The sequence below is a fragment of the Aedes aegypti genome, chromosome 1, assembly GCF_002204515.2.
Source record: "Aedes aegypti strain LVP_AGWG chromosome 1, AaegL5.0 Primary Assembly, whole genome shotgun sequence".
In the NCBI taxonomy this organism is placed as follows: Eukaryota; Metazoa; Arthropoda; class Insecta; order Diptera; family Culicidae; genus Aedes; species Aedes aegypti.
In genome coordinates, this window is record NC_035107.1 from 237916226 (window position 1) to 237930865 (window position 14640).

At 37.8% G+C, this 14640-nt stretch overlaps 2 protein-coding genes across 2 annotated transcripts in view; one reads left to right on the top strand and one right to left on the bottom strand.

Moving 5' to 3' along the window:
• Positions 1–14640, bottom strand: part of LOC5578530 (intron-binding protein aquarius) — a 303684-nt gene that overhangs the window by 260165 nt on the left and 28879 nt on the right. The gene's annotated exons all lie outside the window — the stretch shown is intronic.
• Positions 1–14640, top strand: part of LOC5574921 (probable G-protein coupled receptor Mth-like 5) — an 82368-nt gene that overhangs the window by 62706 nt on the left and 5022 nt on the right. The window contains exon 3 of the mRNA XM_021837322.1: positions 12065–12192. Within this exon, the coding sequence (XP_021693014.1) occupies positions 12065–12192 (128 nt within the window). The remainder of the gene's footprint in view (positions 1–12064; positions 12193–14640) is intronic.

Genomic DNA, 14640 nt, shown 5'->3' on the forward strand with positions numbered 1-14640 from the left:
GGCTGCCGGTGGTGCCGTAAAGATAAATGGGACCCTCTTTCTCATACTCGAATGTAAGACAACCTATGCCATTTTCGGAAACATGGCTACGATATACCGTCGAGAGGACTACAACGGAATCTAGAATGATGAGAGGACGACGATGGTGCAAATTTATCTAGATACTATTTAAGGAGTTTTGCAAAGATCGATTAGCGGGTTTCGTGTTTGATGGGGGTACCTAATTTGGTAATCATTTGGCAGAGAAACAGCTGTTGTTATCTATGTTGTGCAATTTGAGGGAATGAGTACAGAGCAATTCTCGCTGTAGCTTTAAGATACAATTCTTGAATTCTAGTATTCCACTATTCCGGAATTCATTTATCGCCAAACACCCCTGCAAGGTCACGTTTCAACTTTCAAATCGATTTTCATACCGATTTTGGAATCACCACTGACTGACTGAGTGGGAGAGAAAACCTTAGGAAAAGTAGATCCAGCGAAAAACACGAAAACTTTCTTCACTTTGGCACTTCCCCCGCATTTTCCGGGTTCGCTTCAAAGCGGATAGGAAAACTTGGCTTCCGCCCGCATTTCGTCTGTTCGAACACTTGAGTCCTTCTCAATCTGTCCAACGTACAGAAAAAAGAGAAACATATAATGCAAAACTTTTTGGCAACAATTTCCAAAGCTTTTATTGTTTGGGATACTCTTCCTACACAGACTTTGGCGTAATGCTGCTGCCGCTGCAGGATTGCTAGTTTGTAGAATAATGGCTACAACGTGTCCAACAAACATACACCTTTATGCAGAAGACTCTCTCTCTCTGGAGAATCGAGTTAAATGTTTTTTGATTCAAATTTATATGGGGTGGTTTCTTGTGGGTGGGATATGCAAAAAATGGCGCGTGAACAACCGTGGAAGTGGGGAAGTTGGTTGATACTTTTTTGAGCGATGATGTCATAATCAAGAATGCTCGAAAAAGCTTTCTTAAAAGTTGGGAAAGTTGAATTTTACAGTACTTAGGAGACTGGTTTGTTATACATCAACTCGTCTCAGAGCAAACTTTCTCTGTCTCAGAATGATGCGATGTCGGGTTGTCGATGTAGGACTACGGTTGCGATTGCGAAAATGTTTCCAGTGGTATAGAAAACGGAAATCAGTAACTGCTAAGTTTAACCTTCAAGCTGAAATATCACTCGTTATTGAGCATGTAAAAGAGAAGTTTCTTATAGAATGTTATTGTGGAGGTTCAGAGCTATTCTTGGTCTCTGGAAGCAACAATCATTACACACTAACATTCTTTCCCATCCCAACTGACTGTAAGGACTTGGCCGGCACCGTCATTGATGAATAATATGAGAGCTACTAAAAACAGATAAATTTCCAACCAACAACAAAACATTGCTTTACGAATCAAATTCTTTCGTTTTACGAATTAATTCAATTCATTGCACACAAAATTAATTGGAAGCGAACTTCTAAGGGTCCTTGTCCCAACGGAACCATCAAATCAACTCCAAAACTGTTCAACATTTATTACGAACTTCTTCCGAGACATGAAAAGGTAACCGAAGAAGAATAACTCGAGAACCGACTTTGTCATACGACAATGCAATAATACAGCTGCGACTGGCAGCTTGTCCGTTGTCCACATTTTTCTAAAGAGAACATTCCCGCTGGAACTACCCCATGAGCTGAACAGTGGAAAGCTGCTGCTGCTGCTGGTTGTGCCCCCTGGCGGGCCCACACCTTTTATAGGTCAAACAGCAGAGAAGAATCTCACACCGTGAAGCGCAAAAGTTATTCTGCCACTTTTGCATTTTATTTTCGTTTTGTTCCGCTGACTTTGTTTCTCGATTTCAAAGGAAAAATGCAATCGTATTGAAGGCGTACTAGTAGAGTAGACAGATACACCGGATGTTCCGAACCTCTCGGCTGTGAATCCATGGGCATAGCGAAGGGGGAGGGAGTATGTGCGTCATTTACGATTCCACACTTATAGGGAGAGCAGTTTTTAATGTAGTTTGTAATATTAACAACTACCGAAAAACTAAACATTACGTATACTTTGCAATTGGATTTAATGGGTAAATTGAAGTGGAATTTGCGTAATAGTTACACGTCTTCTCGTGAGAATCGAACTCGCGACTTCCAGTTCGCTAGATAGGGCACGTGTTACCAATACGCTACGAGAGAACTCATGAGCGCAAAAGTTAACCTGAATTCGATTTCAACTGAATGATCACGTGGTCCTCTTTTGCAAAGCGTGCCTACGAACAACAGTGAGAGTTGATAATAAATCTTCGAGCTGTTTAGTAGAATACCTATAAGTAGATGAAAAACCAAATTTAGTACTATACCATTTAATTCCACTAGATTGTAGAGTCGAATTGGGCATCTCAGAGAGCCGAAGGAGATGTAGGGTTGTGAAGGAGAAAATGGGGTCGTGACGGACTTTGGTTTCAGGTTGGCCGATTGCGCTGCAGAATCGTTACCCGTTCTGTGGCGTAGTTGGTTAACGCGCCCAGTCTAGCGTATTGGGAGTCGTGGGATCGAAGCCCACCAGACCGATTCTATTATTTTTCACCATTTTACATCTCAATTTGTCCAAATTGACTTTTGTGTCTACAACCTTCAGGTAGTTTCGATCTAAAATAAAATAATCTTTGAAATATTTAAGTTTGTAAATGACTAACCTTCAGATATGTGTTCTCCAAAGGGTATGAGTAATTATTTTCAAATGCTCCCGTGTTAGCTTTTTCGCCCCCTTTCTGGATTTTTCGCCCCTCAAATTCTGTTTTACAAATTTTCGCCCCCTTGAGCTAGAAAATCGACCCCAAGGAGAGCGAATTCGCCCACTTTGGGAATCACTGCTTTAGTCGATGTCACATGGTGTGTAAGTCTCTCTACATAACTCGATATATATTTAACAATCCTTATTATTCAGTGGAACTAGGACTACTTTTTATTTGGTAGTCAATGTTTACTTGTAAATTGCAAAGAAAGTTGAAATACATGAAAATAAAAATATTGATTGTCAGTGAAAAAACGTGATTTGACGAACATTACATTACATTTTAAAATGCAATGTTTGTCAAACAACATTTTTCAAAATATTATCAACAAAAATCATAATGCTAGTTCACAGGATAAGGAATTGAAAATAACGAAAATATAACGTAATTTGCTCTTCTGATTTTGGGATTCTGCGATTCGATATGTTCTATAACGCGATAATTATATTAGTCGCGTTATAGAACATAGTTTTTAATATCGACTAATGGAGTGTAGACTGTATTCTTACAGGAGATTGTTCAAAATGCTCACTTAAGAAACATAAAAGCTTTTCTTTAAGCAGGAATTAAAAAAACTATTAGCTATGTATTCTTGAATTTTTCAAGAATTGCTATCAGTTTCTTCCAGGAATTTGCCTAGAATGTTTTTGAGTGTTTCCTCAGAAATTTTGCCTGAATTTTTTTAGGCATTCGCTCTAACCAGTCTTCCCATGAACATTACCGATGTTCAACTTAGGTTCGCATCTTTCTACACGTGTTTAACAGCAAACGCACGACGGCAAAAAACTCGCGTTGCACATTGAACCCGGAACACTTGAACTTCGGTTGAACCGAGGTTTGAAGCATTGGTTCAAACCATTGAACAAAACAAACCAAAAGAAAGCAGTTCGAATTCACCCTGATAAAATTTGACTTAAACTTTATGATACTTCTCGTGATGAGAATCTCGTCACAGATCACAGATTATAGTTTTAGGTGGAAAATTATAAGCGTGCGTACTAACTGACTAAAGCCGAATGCATGGCTTACTACACTCAAATAGCACTAGCAAACTGAGCAAACAACGCGTTGCTAAGGGAGAAAAAAAAAACAAAACAAAACACACTGATGCTGCCCCGTACTCGTGACGGTGTAGGGTAAGTGTTCCCTTAGTTGTGGGTGTTCCTATTGTTGCGGTAGTGCCGTTTTCACTGATTTTATTACATTAACCACAGAACCGACACTGCCAATCGACGTATTGGCTTGTTGATTCACGGAATAGTTAAAAAGAGCGTTTAAATTGCTTTAAAACTGATGAAATATCACTAAAATTGCTAAAACTTTACTTGCTTGTACCAATAGTTGCGGTAAAGGTTCCTATAGTGGAGGATCCCATAAGAAAACAACGGATACCGCAACTATAGGAACACAAATTAAAAATATACCGCAACTAAAGGAACAGTATACCAATAGTGGAGGTATTATTTTTCACTGATATGCCGTGGATTACTGCGATGAAATCATTTTTCTCATTAAATCAACGGTCGTTACTTCCCGTTACAACATTAACATGTACATAAATTGCGCAACTTGAATTTGGACGTTTAAATGAAGTTCAATCGTGCTTAGTACCTCCACTATTGGTACATTTACCCTACTGTGCGGTTGTACCGGTTCCTAAACGTCGGTTCGAACTTTGGTACTTCAAACATAAGTTCGGGTTTAGGTACTGGTTCGTGAAATGCTTCGTGGTTTCGGTTTGAACACGAGGACAGGGTTCGAAGCGAGTACGAAAACACCAGTACCCAACGTGTTTGATGTTCGTTTGGGAAGACTGGCTCCAACAAGATTGCAGAACGTTCAAAATGGATGTCTCTTGAATATTTAAGGCGTACCTTTTCTCAGGAATTACTAGAGGCATGACATAAAAGAATTTCTACAGCGGTGTCTGTAGTCATTTGTGCAGGGGATTCTCAACGTTTCTTCCAGAGGATTTTCCAGAAGTATTATGTTGCTGTGTACGTTTGAAATGCAAATATCAAATGCGGGAACAAAAAACGCGGTAAGATTTTTCACAAGGAAGGCGAAGTCAGATTTTGATTTGGCACTAGGTTGGCGGTGATATGATATGAACTCACATAAAGAATCCACAAGAAATTCCTCGAGCAGTTCTTTCAGAGATTTCAGAGAATTGTGATGTTTTTTTTCATGCTTTTACAAATTTTCTACAAAAAAAACCAAGGTTTTTTTTTCAGTTTCCTGTTTTTCAAATGGTTCTCCATGCACCATGTCTTGATTTCCTTCAGGATTTGTTTAAAAAATCCTTACATGCGATTTTCGGGAAAATCAGAAAATAATCTAGCAATTTCTAGACATATTTTATGTCATATTTTTTCAGGATACTGCTCAGAATACAAACAGGAATCCACTAAGGCTACATTAGGGACAGATCATGAGAAGGACAATCCTCAAAATATTTTTTTTCTCGGATTCCATAATAAGTGACTTGAGATGTTTTGAATAAAATCTAGGAGAAATTCCTCCTAGAAAGTTTTCGACGACTTCTTGGTAAAATTGACACAAAAAATCTCTGAATGAGTTTATGAAACTATAAAAAAATGTTATTCCAAGATTACAAAAGAAGTTGTCGAGTTTCTCCATTCGTGAATGAATCTTTCCTTGGGTTTCCATGAATTTTTCAAGGCACTCACTAATGACACATAAAAGCGTTTCTATAGGCAGGGATTTCCAAACAAATACTATTAGCGATTTTTCCAAGCATTTTTTTATAAAGTTTCTTAAGAATTCCTAAGTGGTTCATTCAGCCTTTTTTCTAAGAATAATTTTTGGTGTTGCACTAGAAATGTTTGTACGTATATGACATTCTCTCCAGAAAGTATCTTGATGCCATTATAAAAGAATTTCAATAGCAATTTCTTAGAAATTTTCTAAGGATTCCCAACGTTTCCACCACAGATTGTTACAGGAGTTTCATGAAATAACTTATCTTTAAGTTGTCTAATAGAATGTATAATAAGTTCTTCGAGAAATTCTTTCAGAGGTTTCAAAAATTGTGCTGGTTTGTTTTTCCAAGGTTTTGTATGTCGAAGAAAAAAAACCGGAAGTTTTTTCCAGAATTCTTTCTTTTTTTTGGAACTTTCCTCCAGGGTTTCGTCTTGAGTAGGCTTTTGAAAAACTATGAAGTCTCCTGTAAAATAACAGATTAAATTTCTCCCGATTTCCCTACTATTCCGGAGACTTTCCAGAACTTTTTCTTCACACAAACACTTCGGAACTCTAGATGAATGCAACAGCGAAAGCACCATGTAAGTGCACTCAGTCATTCTCAAGCCATTTCATGACATACAAACACCATTCCATTTTTATGTATATACATTTTTTCAGGATACTACTCAGAATTGCATTATGCATTAACTATTACACCCTGAGAAGGGCAATACTCGGAATTTTCGGATTCTATAAAAAATACAGGTCGGACTCGATTATCCGGAGACTCGATTATCCGGGATTCGATTATCCGGAATTTTAGACTCGATTATCCGGAATTCGATTTTTTGATGTTCTTGTTTGTCAATTTTTATGCATTAATCTGAGATAATTTGGTATTGCAATATACAATATGAATGGTTTTGCAGTTTTAAACGTATTTAAGAAAAGGGGGGGGGGGGGTTGAAAAAGTGGTTTTTTGTGTATGCTGGTCAAAAAAATTCTTTTTCTTGTAAAGACCCATACTGTTCCTAGAAATGATTTCTGGCTACGCCACCGCATCATATAAATTAAACAACAAAAAAAGATAATATTTAAGTTCTTTTACCGAAGATTTCAATTTTTTCTTAGTGATTCGATTATCCGGAGGATTCGATTATCCGGAGTGAAAAAAAAAATCGATACTCCGGATAATCGAGTCCGACCTGTAACATAGGAAATTAATCTATATAGATAGAAATAGTGATTATCATGCCCAATGGTATGGGTGCCCTAGTGTAGATGTAGTTGTGAACCTTAGAGGAAAACAATATGTACTCTGTCTCGAAAAACACCCAGAATCCGGGTGTAAATTTTGGAAGTTGGGTAATATTTCCATATGCATTTTGATGAGTCTGGAAAGTGTGTGCAAGTTTCTTTGAGGAAAACAAAAACAAACTGTGTATGACGAGCGTATGCTAGTCTACGTGTGTCAAAATGTCACTAAGCTCTATAGAATGGTGTTTGTTTGTCACGAGTTGGCATGAGAACGGGTCAATGGGTTTGGAAAATGTTTCCACTGTTTCATTTGTCTAGAACTCCAGCGTGTTTGTGTGAAAAATAAGTTTAGGAAGTTTCCAGAATAGTACAGTCAACTCTCCATAATTCGATATTGAAGGGACCATCGAGTTAGGGAGGTATCGAGTTACAAAACACAAAACCAGTGCAAATGCGAACCAAGGGACCATCGAGTTAGCCATGAAAACCAACTTTCAGTATAGTTCTCTAACTCGATATCGAGATAAAACTGTATAAAAACAGATAATTTGTATGGGACATTTCATGACTTTTTTCAACAGCATACTTTTTGGCAAGACGAAATTTGCCGGGACCTTTAGTACAAGATATTTTAGCAGAAATTCTAGAAGAAACTGCTGTGAACATTTTTGATGACTCTTTTGGTAAACTTACTAATAAAATTCTGAATTATACAAGCTATGAAAACAAGCAATGACATGAAGATTACAAAAAGCAAATTCTTTGATTCTTCATTTTAGAATGTTTAGAGGAACAACCGTGATCTGGGGGGAAAATACATAGATTACTTGAGCTGATGGTAGTAATTCTGGAAGAATCTAAGAAGGGATCCTCAGATGAACTTTTGAAGGTGTCATGGCGACAAAGTGTCATGAAAATAGGAACTTTAGACACCTTCTGCCTGTTTAGATGCCTTCAGAATTACTACAGAAGATTCCACCAGGTATTCTCCAAAGATCATTTCAGTTTTTTTTTCATAAAAGTCTTAAGCCCACCAGGAATATATCCAATGATTCTACCATAGTTTTCCTTTCTCCAAAATTTTCGTTTAGAACGTCTTCCAGAATTTCAACATTATTTTCTCCAGGAATTTTCTAGGATTGCCGACAAAATTGTTGTTTAGGATTTCTTTAAGTTTCCAATCAAAAATTTCTCTAAGATATTCAGGAAGTGATCCTAAAATTCCTTTAGAAATTCTTCAAAAAACTGTTCGAGTAATTTCCCAAAGAAGTCTGCAACTAATTTTTTCAGGGATGTCTCCAAGAAAACGTCAAATATTTTTTCAAACATTTTAGAAGGAAATCCTAAAGTAACATCTGCTGAAACTTTGTTAAGTTCTGAAGTAATCCTTGATTGACTCTCACAAGATTCTATGGTAGAAATCTTGTTCTCTTGAGGAAATCGTGGATGATTTCCTAGGCAAATCCTAAATGAACTTTTGTAGGTTCCATGAAGATTATGTATGAACAATTACTCGATTGCAGATTGAGTAATCTTTAGATGAAATTTTGAGAAACCCATACAAAAAGTTCTGGAGGAACTTCATGGAATCCCAGGTCGGCTTTATTGACGAAATTCTGGGAAAATATTAATTAATCCCAGGAGGTAAAGTGGATGAATTCTTGAAGGAAACTACATGAAAATGCTTGAAAGAATAACTGGTAAAATTGGCATAGGAAAGTTCACAAAATAATTTCTTCAAAAACCGTGCAATGCTTCTTTGTGGGATTTCTTGGAAAAACTTTTGTAATAATCTTTGGAAGATTTCCTATAGCAACAACTGGGGAAATTAGTTGAAAAATATCTGAAGGAAAATCTGAGATAGTCTTTAAGGATAATCTTCACAACTATCCTTGTGAAAATTACAAGAGATAGAAGCGTTGGAGTGGTCAAGGATTTCCTGGAGCGAATTCTGAAGAAATTTCTCTAAGCATTCCTGAAAATCCCGGTGGAAGGAATTATTTATTTATTTATTTACTTATCTAACCAAAATTTTGAAAGAGGGAAAACCCCCTTTGAGTGATTTTCTTTCGAAATCTTTCTCAAAGAGGCACAAAACCTCTTTATCTTTTCATATAACGTTATAACAGAAAAACTAAAGGCTCATACGGTAAAAAATAACCATAGCAGAGCCATAAACTGCAACATGGATCCAAGTTAAGTAATGGGGTATGGGGTGGCTTCCGAGACGGGATGAGGGAGGGGGTCTACCAAAAAAGGAATCCATCTTTATATCTGCAAAAAAACACACACACAAGCAGAAATATCAAATAATATATGAAATCTTATTCAAAAAAATATATAAAAGTTTAAGTATTTGATAACATTTTGTACCCAATATATCCCGAATAGATGCTGGTATTGAATGTCCGTAATTTATTAAAGTGTTAAATAATGTATTCCTTGGCAAAATAAACCTTGAACATTGAAGGACAATATGATCAATGTCTTCATAAGATTCACCACATTCACATAAATTAGAGTCCACAATATTGATACAATATAAATGACTGTTACAAATATAATGATTTGAAATGAGTCGTGAAAATGAACAAATAAAATTTCTAGTTGCTGATATATTCCTAAACCAAGGAGAATGATTGACTTTTGGACAAATTGAATAACACCATTTTCCTTTATTCCAACAAGTTTGTCAATTATCAAGGGAATGTGTTTTAAATTTACGATAATATTCAGAAGGAAAAATATTACGATCGTAAATTATACCCCGAACAACACCAAACTTAACCAATGAATCAGCCTGCTCATTACCATATATTTTACAATGAGCAGGGATCCTCAAAAATTCAATGGTAAATTCTTGACAATGTAAATCAAATAATAACTTTTTCAACATGAATAAAACATGATGAGTTTTAAAATTGAAAGATATGGTACTCAAAGTACGAAGGCAACTTAAGCTATCAGAAGGAATTCTGGGTGACTATGTGGAGGTCTTGATGATTTTTTTGAGGAATCTCTGGAGGTATCCCTCAAATTGCGGTTGAAGAAATCTTTGTAGAAATCGCTAGAAGAATTCCTGATGCTTTTCCTCGAGAAAAATGTAAAGAAATTCCTCAAGAACTCTTGAAATAGTCGCGTATTAGTCTCTCCGAAGGTATCTCAGGGAGAATTCGATAGCAGGATTCATTGCAAGCGGAATAAGAAAAAAAAGAGACTTAGAGACCATTTTGGTTAAATAGAGGCTATAGACCTTCCGTTGTAGAGAATAGGAATTCATGGAGTAATTCATTGTTGAATCCCAGAAGAATTTCAAGAGTATTCGCTAAAGAAATATGCTGAATATGCCAAAAATGTTCATTTTGTGAAAAGTTGAGGCTGTTTGCACCAAATCCTGGCTGCACCCATGTGTGAATCTGCTCTTTTTGAGCGACATTCTGCTTATATTGGATTGTGAAAGTGGTTCTCGCTTCGATGCATGCCAAAACAGTAGCTTTTGAAAATGCATTAAACTATTAAAATATAACGACATCGGTTTCTTCAGTGGAACCCGGATTCAGGGACCCATACTTGGGGTGTTACAGGGAAAATATCGAGAAGTTTGGGATCCGTTGTGGGTATGAATACTTTCGAAATCTATCGTTTTTGCTTGACTGACATGTTGGGTACCAGCGAAAACATCGTACCAAGAAGATTGAAATACGTTCATAGTTTTCTTCTCTGCAGTCATCGTCATGGCCCTCATAGTCGGCCAAAATGTAATACCGGGGAAAGATGATCCCGAAGGAGCAAGAACCGGTAAGCGAGGTTTTGTGCATCAGTTAAAAAATGCATTGCATACATACAACAAAACCGAACGGGAAGGATATGAAGAAGCGTTGCACTCTCTTTCTCTCCCCATTCGATGATAATGCGACCTGCGTTATGCATGCTGATGCTTACTAAATATACCAGGCGAAGGAAGCAAAAAAGTAGAGTTCTGTGTGGATTTTCCCTTCCGTTCGGAATGCAAAAAATCTATAAAGATGAAATAACGAAAAAAGGGTGCTGCAATAGGGTTGCCCATAATGATCGAACTACACACACCTAAAGCTCCCAAATTCGTTCATTTGGACCCCCAGAAGCTATTTTGAAGGTTTGAACAAAATTCGTTTACTCTAAAAGGAAGGAGGCTATACGAACTTGGAGTTTGTATGGAGACAATTTACGAAATATATGGGAAAAAGATTCCAATTCCAATTATCAATAGATTATCAATTAATTAATGGTGCTGTAGTCGATAAATTTCTTTCAACATTGATTTGAACATTCTCCAATTAATATAGATGAGACCAGTTTTTCCATTAGGAAACAAAACACGTTATACCATGGGAAGATTTCGATCCCTTTATGAGGTGGAACCAGCAGCTCCGCAGAGAAAGGTTTTTTTCAAAAGTGCTCTGATTTTGTTCAAAACCGTATTTCAGTTTCTCCAGAGTATAACCTTTTTTTCTAACGAAATGGTTTCGGGTTTGTTCTCTATTGATAGGAGAATCTTTAAGTCATTATTGAAAGAATTTCATAGACTACAGCGTATCTATGGCCTAAAAGTAATTGAAACAGTTTACAGTTTGCAGATTTTCTCCATACAAACTTCAAGCTTATTTAGCCTTTTCCTTAGATTTGACAAATTCTGCACAAATGTTCACAGCATCTTCTGAGGGTCCAAGTAAACAAATGTGGGGGTGCGACTTTAGATTTTCGTAGTTTATTTATTACGGCCCACCCTAGTGCTGCAACTTTGCTGCTGCAGCTGTGGCACGTGGATCGGCGTTTGTTGATCAGCTGCTTACTATGTGCCGTAGGTAGGTATAGGCTGGGATCGAGTGCAGGAGCCGAAAGAGTCTGACCGGATTGATTTTCCGTTCTGTTGCACCCGGCTAGTAGAAGAGGAGGAGCTGGGTCGCGGTCTGTGGCACTCTGTGGCTCGATGTAGGATATCCTGGATATTGTGTTTGCTTATGGCGGGATTGTGCGACTCAGGTTTTGTATGCAAATTTGGTTTCATTGTGATTCTGTAGGAAGTGGGTTGGATGCTATATTTTTATATGAGAAACTTATTGAGGGATTGGAAGTGCGATTGTTTCACATGTGAATCTATTCAAAAACACAATAATAGAAATGCGTTAATAATGGATAGCATCCCGTTTAGGAGGCGTCAATTCAGAAATATATCGCCTGAACTCAGTTTTGAACGCTCTGTCCTACAACAAATGGACATCTAAAGAATGATTTGCCTACTGCCAGTTTAATTAACTCGCACATTTTCTCTTTCATCTCTTCAGCCCTATGGGTGCCGGAGTTCACCGGTCGCAACGGCGAGCAGAACGTCCAGGTCGAGTCCGTCAAGTACATAATCGGAGCACCTGATTGTGGCAGCATGCAAAAGTGGCCCATCTTCCACTACGAAAAGGTAAGATTTTCCTCTAAAACGTCAAGCTTTCGTCGTCGTCATCAGCAGGAGCAGTGTCATCACCACACCTGAACGCCCCCATGTGTACGTTGTGGTGGGATCATCTCAGGCTTTTAGCTTTGATGTCACATAGCGTGTGTCATAACCCAGGTGATGCTTATACTGGATGACGACGACGAAGATGATGCTGATGAGTCTGCTCCTGATGTCAGGGCTGGTAGCGACTGAGTGTCTTAGAAATAGGAACTTTAGAGACCGCATGCCTGAAAAAGAGCCCCAAAAGAGACCAGACAGGAACCAAACAGAGACCGAACAGAAACCAGAAAGAGACTAAACAGGAACCAATAAAATAAAAACAAATCAAACGAAAACTAGGAGATAAGAATTTCTAAGGATTTTTTAAATAGTCCGACTAGACTTCAATTTTGGGAATTTTTCGTGACATTATGACAAGTATTGAGTACTACTAGTTTTATTGTATGTATTTTTTCATGAATTCCAGCAAACATTAATTTAGGTATTTATTTTACATTTTACTTTTGATGCCAAGATACCTCACAAAGTTTAGTCTTAAAATATTTACAAGGATCATTCCAGAAATTACTCCAGAGTCCTAAGTCCTCAAGGAATTCATTTATGATTCTTCCATGATTCCACCTAAAATTTCATAGAAAACATCCGCTTGGAATCAGGGCAAAAAATGAACCGATTTTCGTTCTTTTCGCTTTATATGAAAAATATGGAATTCTAGGATAGAACCATTCAATGACACGAGGATACCTGGACCCTGTTTTGTAAGGAAATGCTACATATCACATCCAGTAGTTTATACACATGTATGTCACGATGGTTCAAATTTCATGGTTTTTCATTCCGATTTACGAGAGCATCAACATCAAGCATCAAGAGGACCAACAACTAGATCTGGCCGGATATGTTCGGAGTATTCTGGAATCGATTCCGTGTAGGGTGTGATGTGGACGTTTTCAAACCAGAATATAGTTCCAGCACACGACAGCTCAAATTCTTGATTTTTCATCCAGATCTAAATAGATATCATGCAAAAAATCAAACATAGATTTCTTGCACAGTTGTACATCTCCATTTAACACATACATCGTCGTGTACATGTAGACTTCATCTCATCAACGTCCTAATTCAATTTGCCGCTTTTCATTTAGCCAGCTAAAGCCAATTTGAAAGGAGTTGAATGGGATGTGTGAGCAGATAGTTGATGAGATGTGTGAGCAGATGACGATTCCGTAATCGCACAATGTTATTTTTAGACATTGGTATCGTGACCAACGTTACCTACCGTTCACTTACCGGTCGGGCGTGGTCAACATATTTCTTTAGTATTTCCTCCGAGAATTTCTCCACGGATACATACAAAAATATCCTCAAGTAGTCCTATCGAGATTCGTTTAGGAATTATTCCGAAGTTTTTTTCCGGGGTTCTTCCACGACTCACTCCAGAGATTTTACCAGGCATTCCTCCAGGTGTTCTACAACTCACGAGTTACTCAAGGGGTTACTCAAAAATTTTATACAGGAATTATCCCTGAGTTACCACCAGGAAAACACTACATGACTTACTCTAAGGATCTCTCTAGAAAATCGGTCTAGGGATCCAAAAAATCATGCAGGGAAGGGATTCTTCTAAGAGTTCCTCTTGAAATTTTTCCATGAATTTTTGTAGGAAATGCATTAGAAATTATCCTAACAATTTCTTCAGATTTTCCCGGGATTTCTCTAGGGATTCCACCAGCAAAATCTCTACAGTGTTTTTTTTAATTTCTGAGATACCTTCAAGGATTCTCCAGGGATTCCTCTAGAGATGCCTCCAGGAGTTCATCAGTAATAAACCTAGATTACCCTTCAAAAAGGAGTTTCTCCAGAGACTCCTCCTGGGATTGCTACAGAGATTTTTCCAGCTTTTTCTTCTGGAATTGCTCCAGAAAGCTTCTATCGAGGTTGGTGGTCTAATGGATACCGCTTCTGCTTCATAAGCAGAAGGTCATGGGTTCAATCCCAGGCCCGCCCCTTTCCTACTTTCCTACTTCGTACTTCGTAGTTGTATCTTTCACTTGCTTCTATCTACCACTCCTAATATATGGTAGTTGATCTATCACAGTTCATAGCATTTGCTAGAACCCGAGACGGACAGAAATAAACCGTTTCCCTTCGCCTTCCATTCTTTCATCAAGCCTTTCCTTACGCTTGATACATAGGCAGTCTGCTAACCACTGGCGTAGACGCAGTGGTATATACGGTTTACCGTGGGAGCAAGTTGAATGCATCATCAACTCCTTCCCCTTCCCCTCATTGGTCTGCATTCTGACGTGTCAGGCACCATTGTTGCCTAAAATAGAAGATCACCAACACTCATACACTGAGGTTGTCTGTAATCCCAAGCAGTCATCTGGTTGGTTCCTTGAGTAAGCGCAG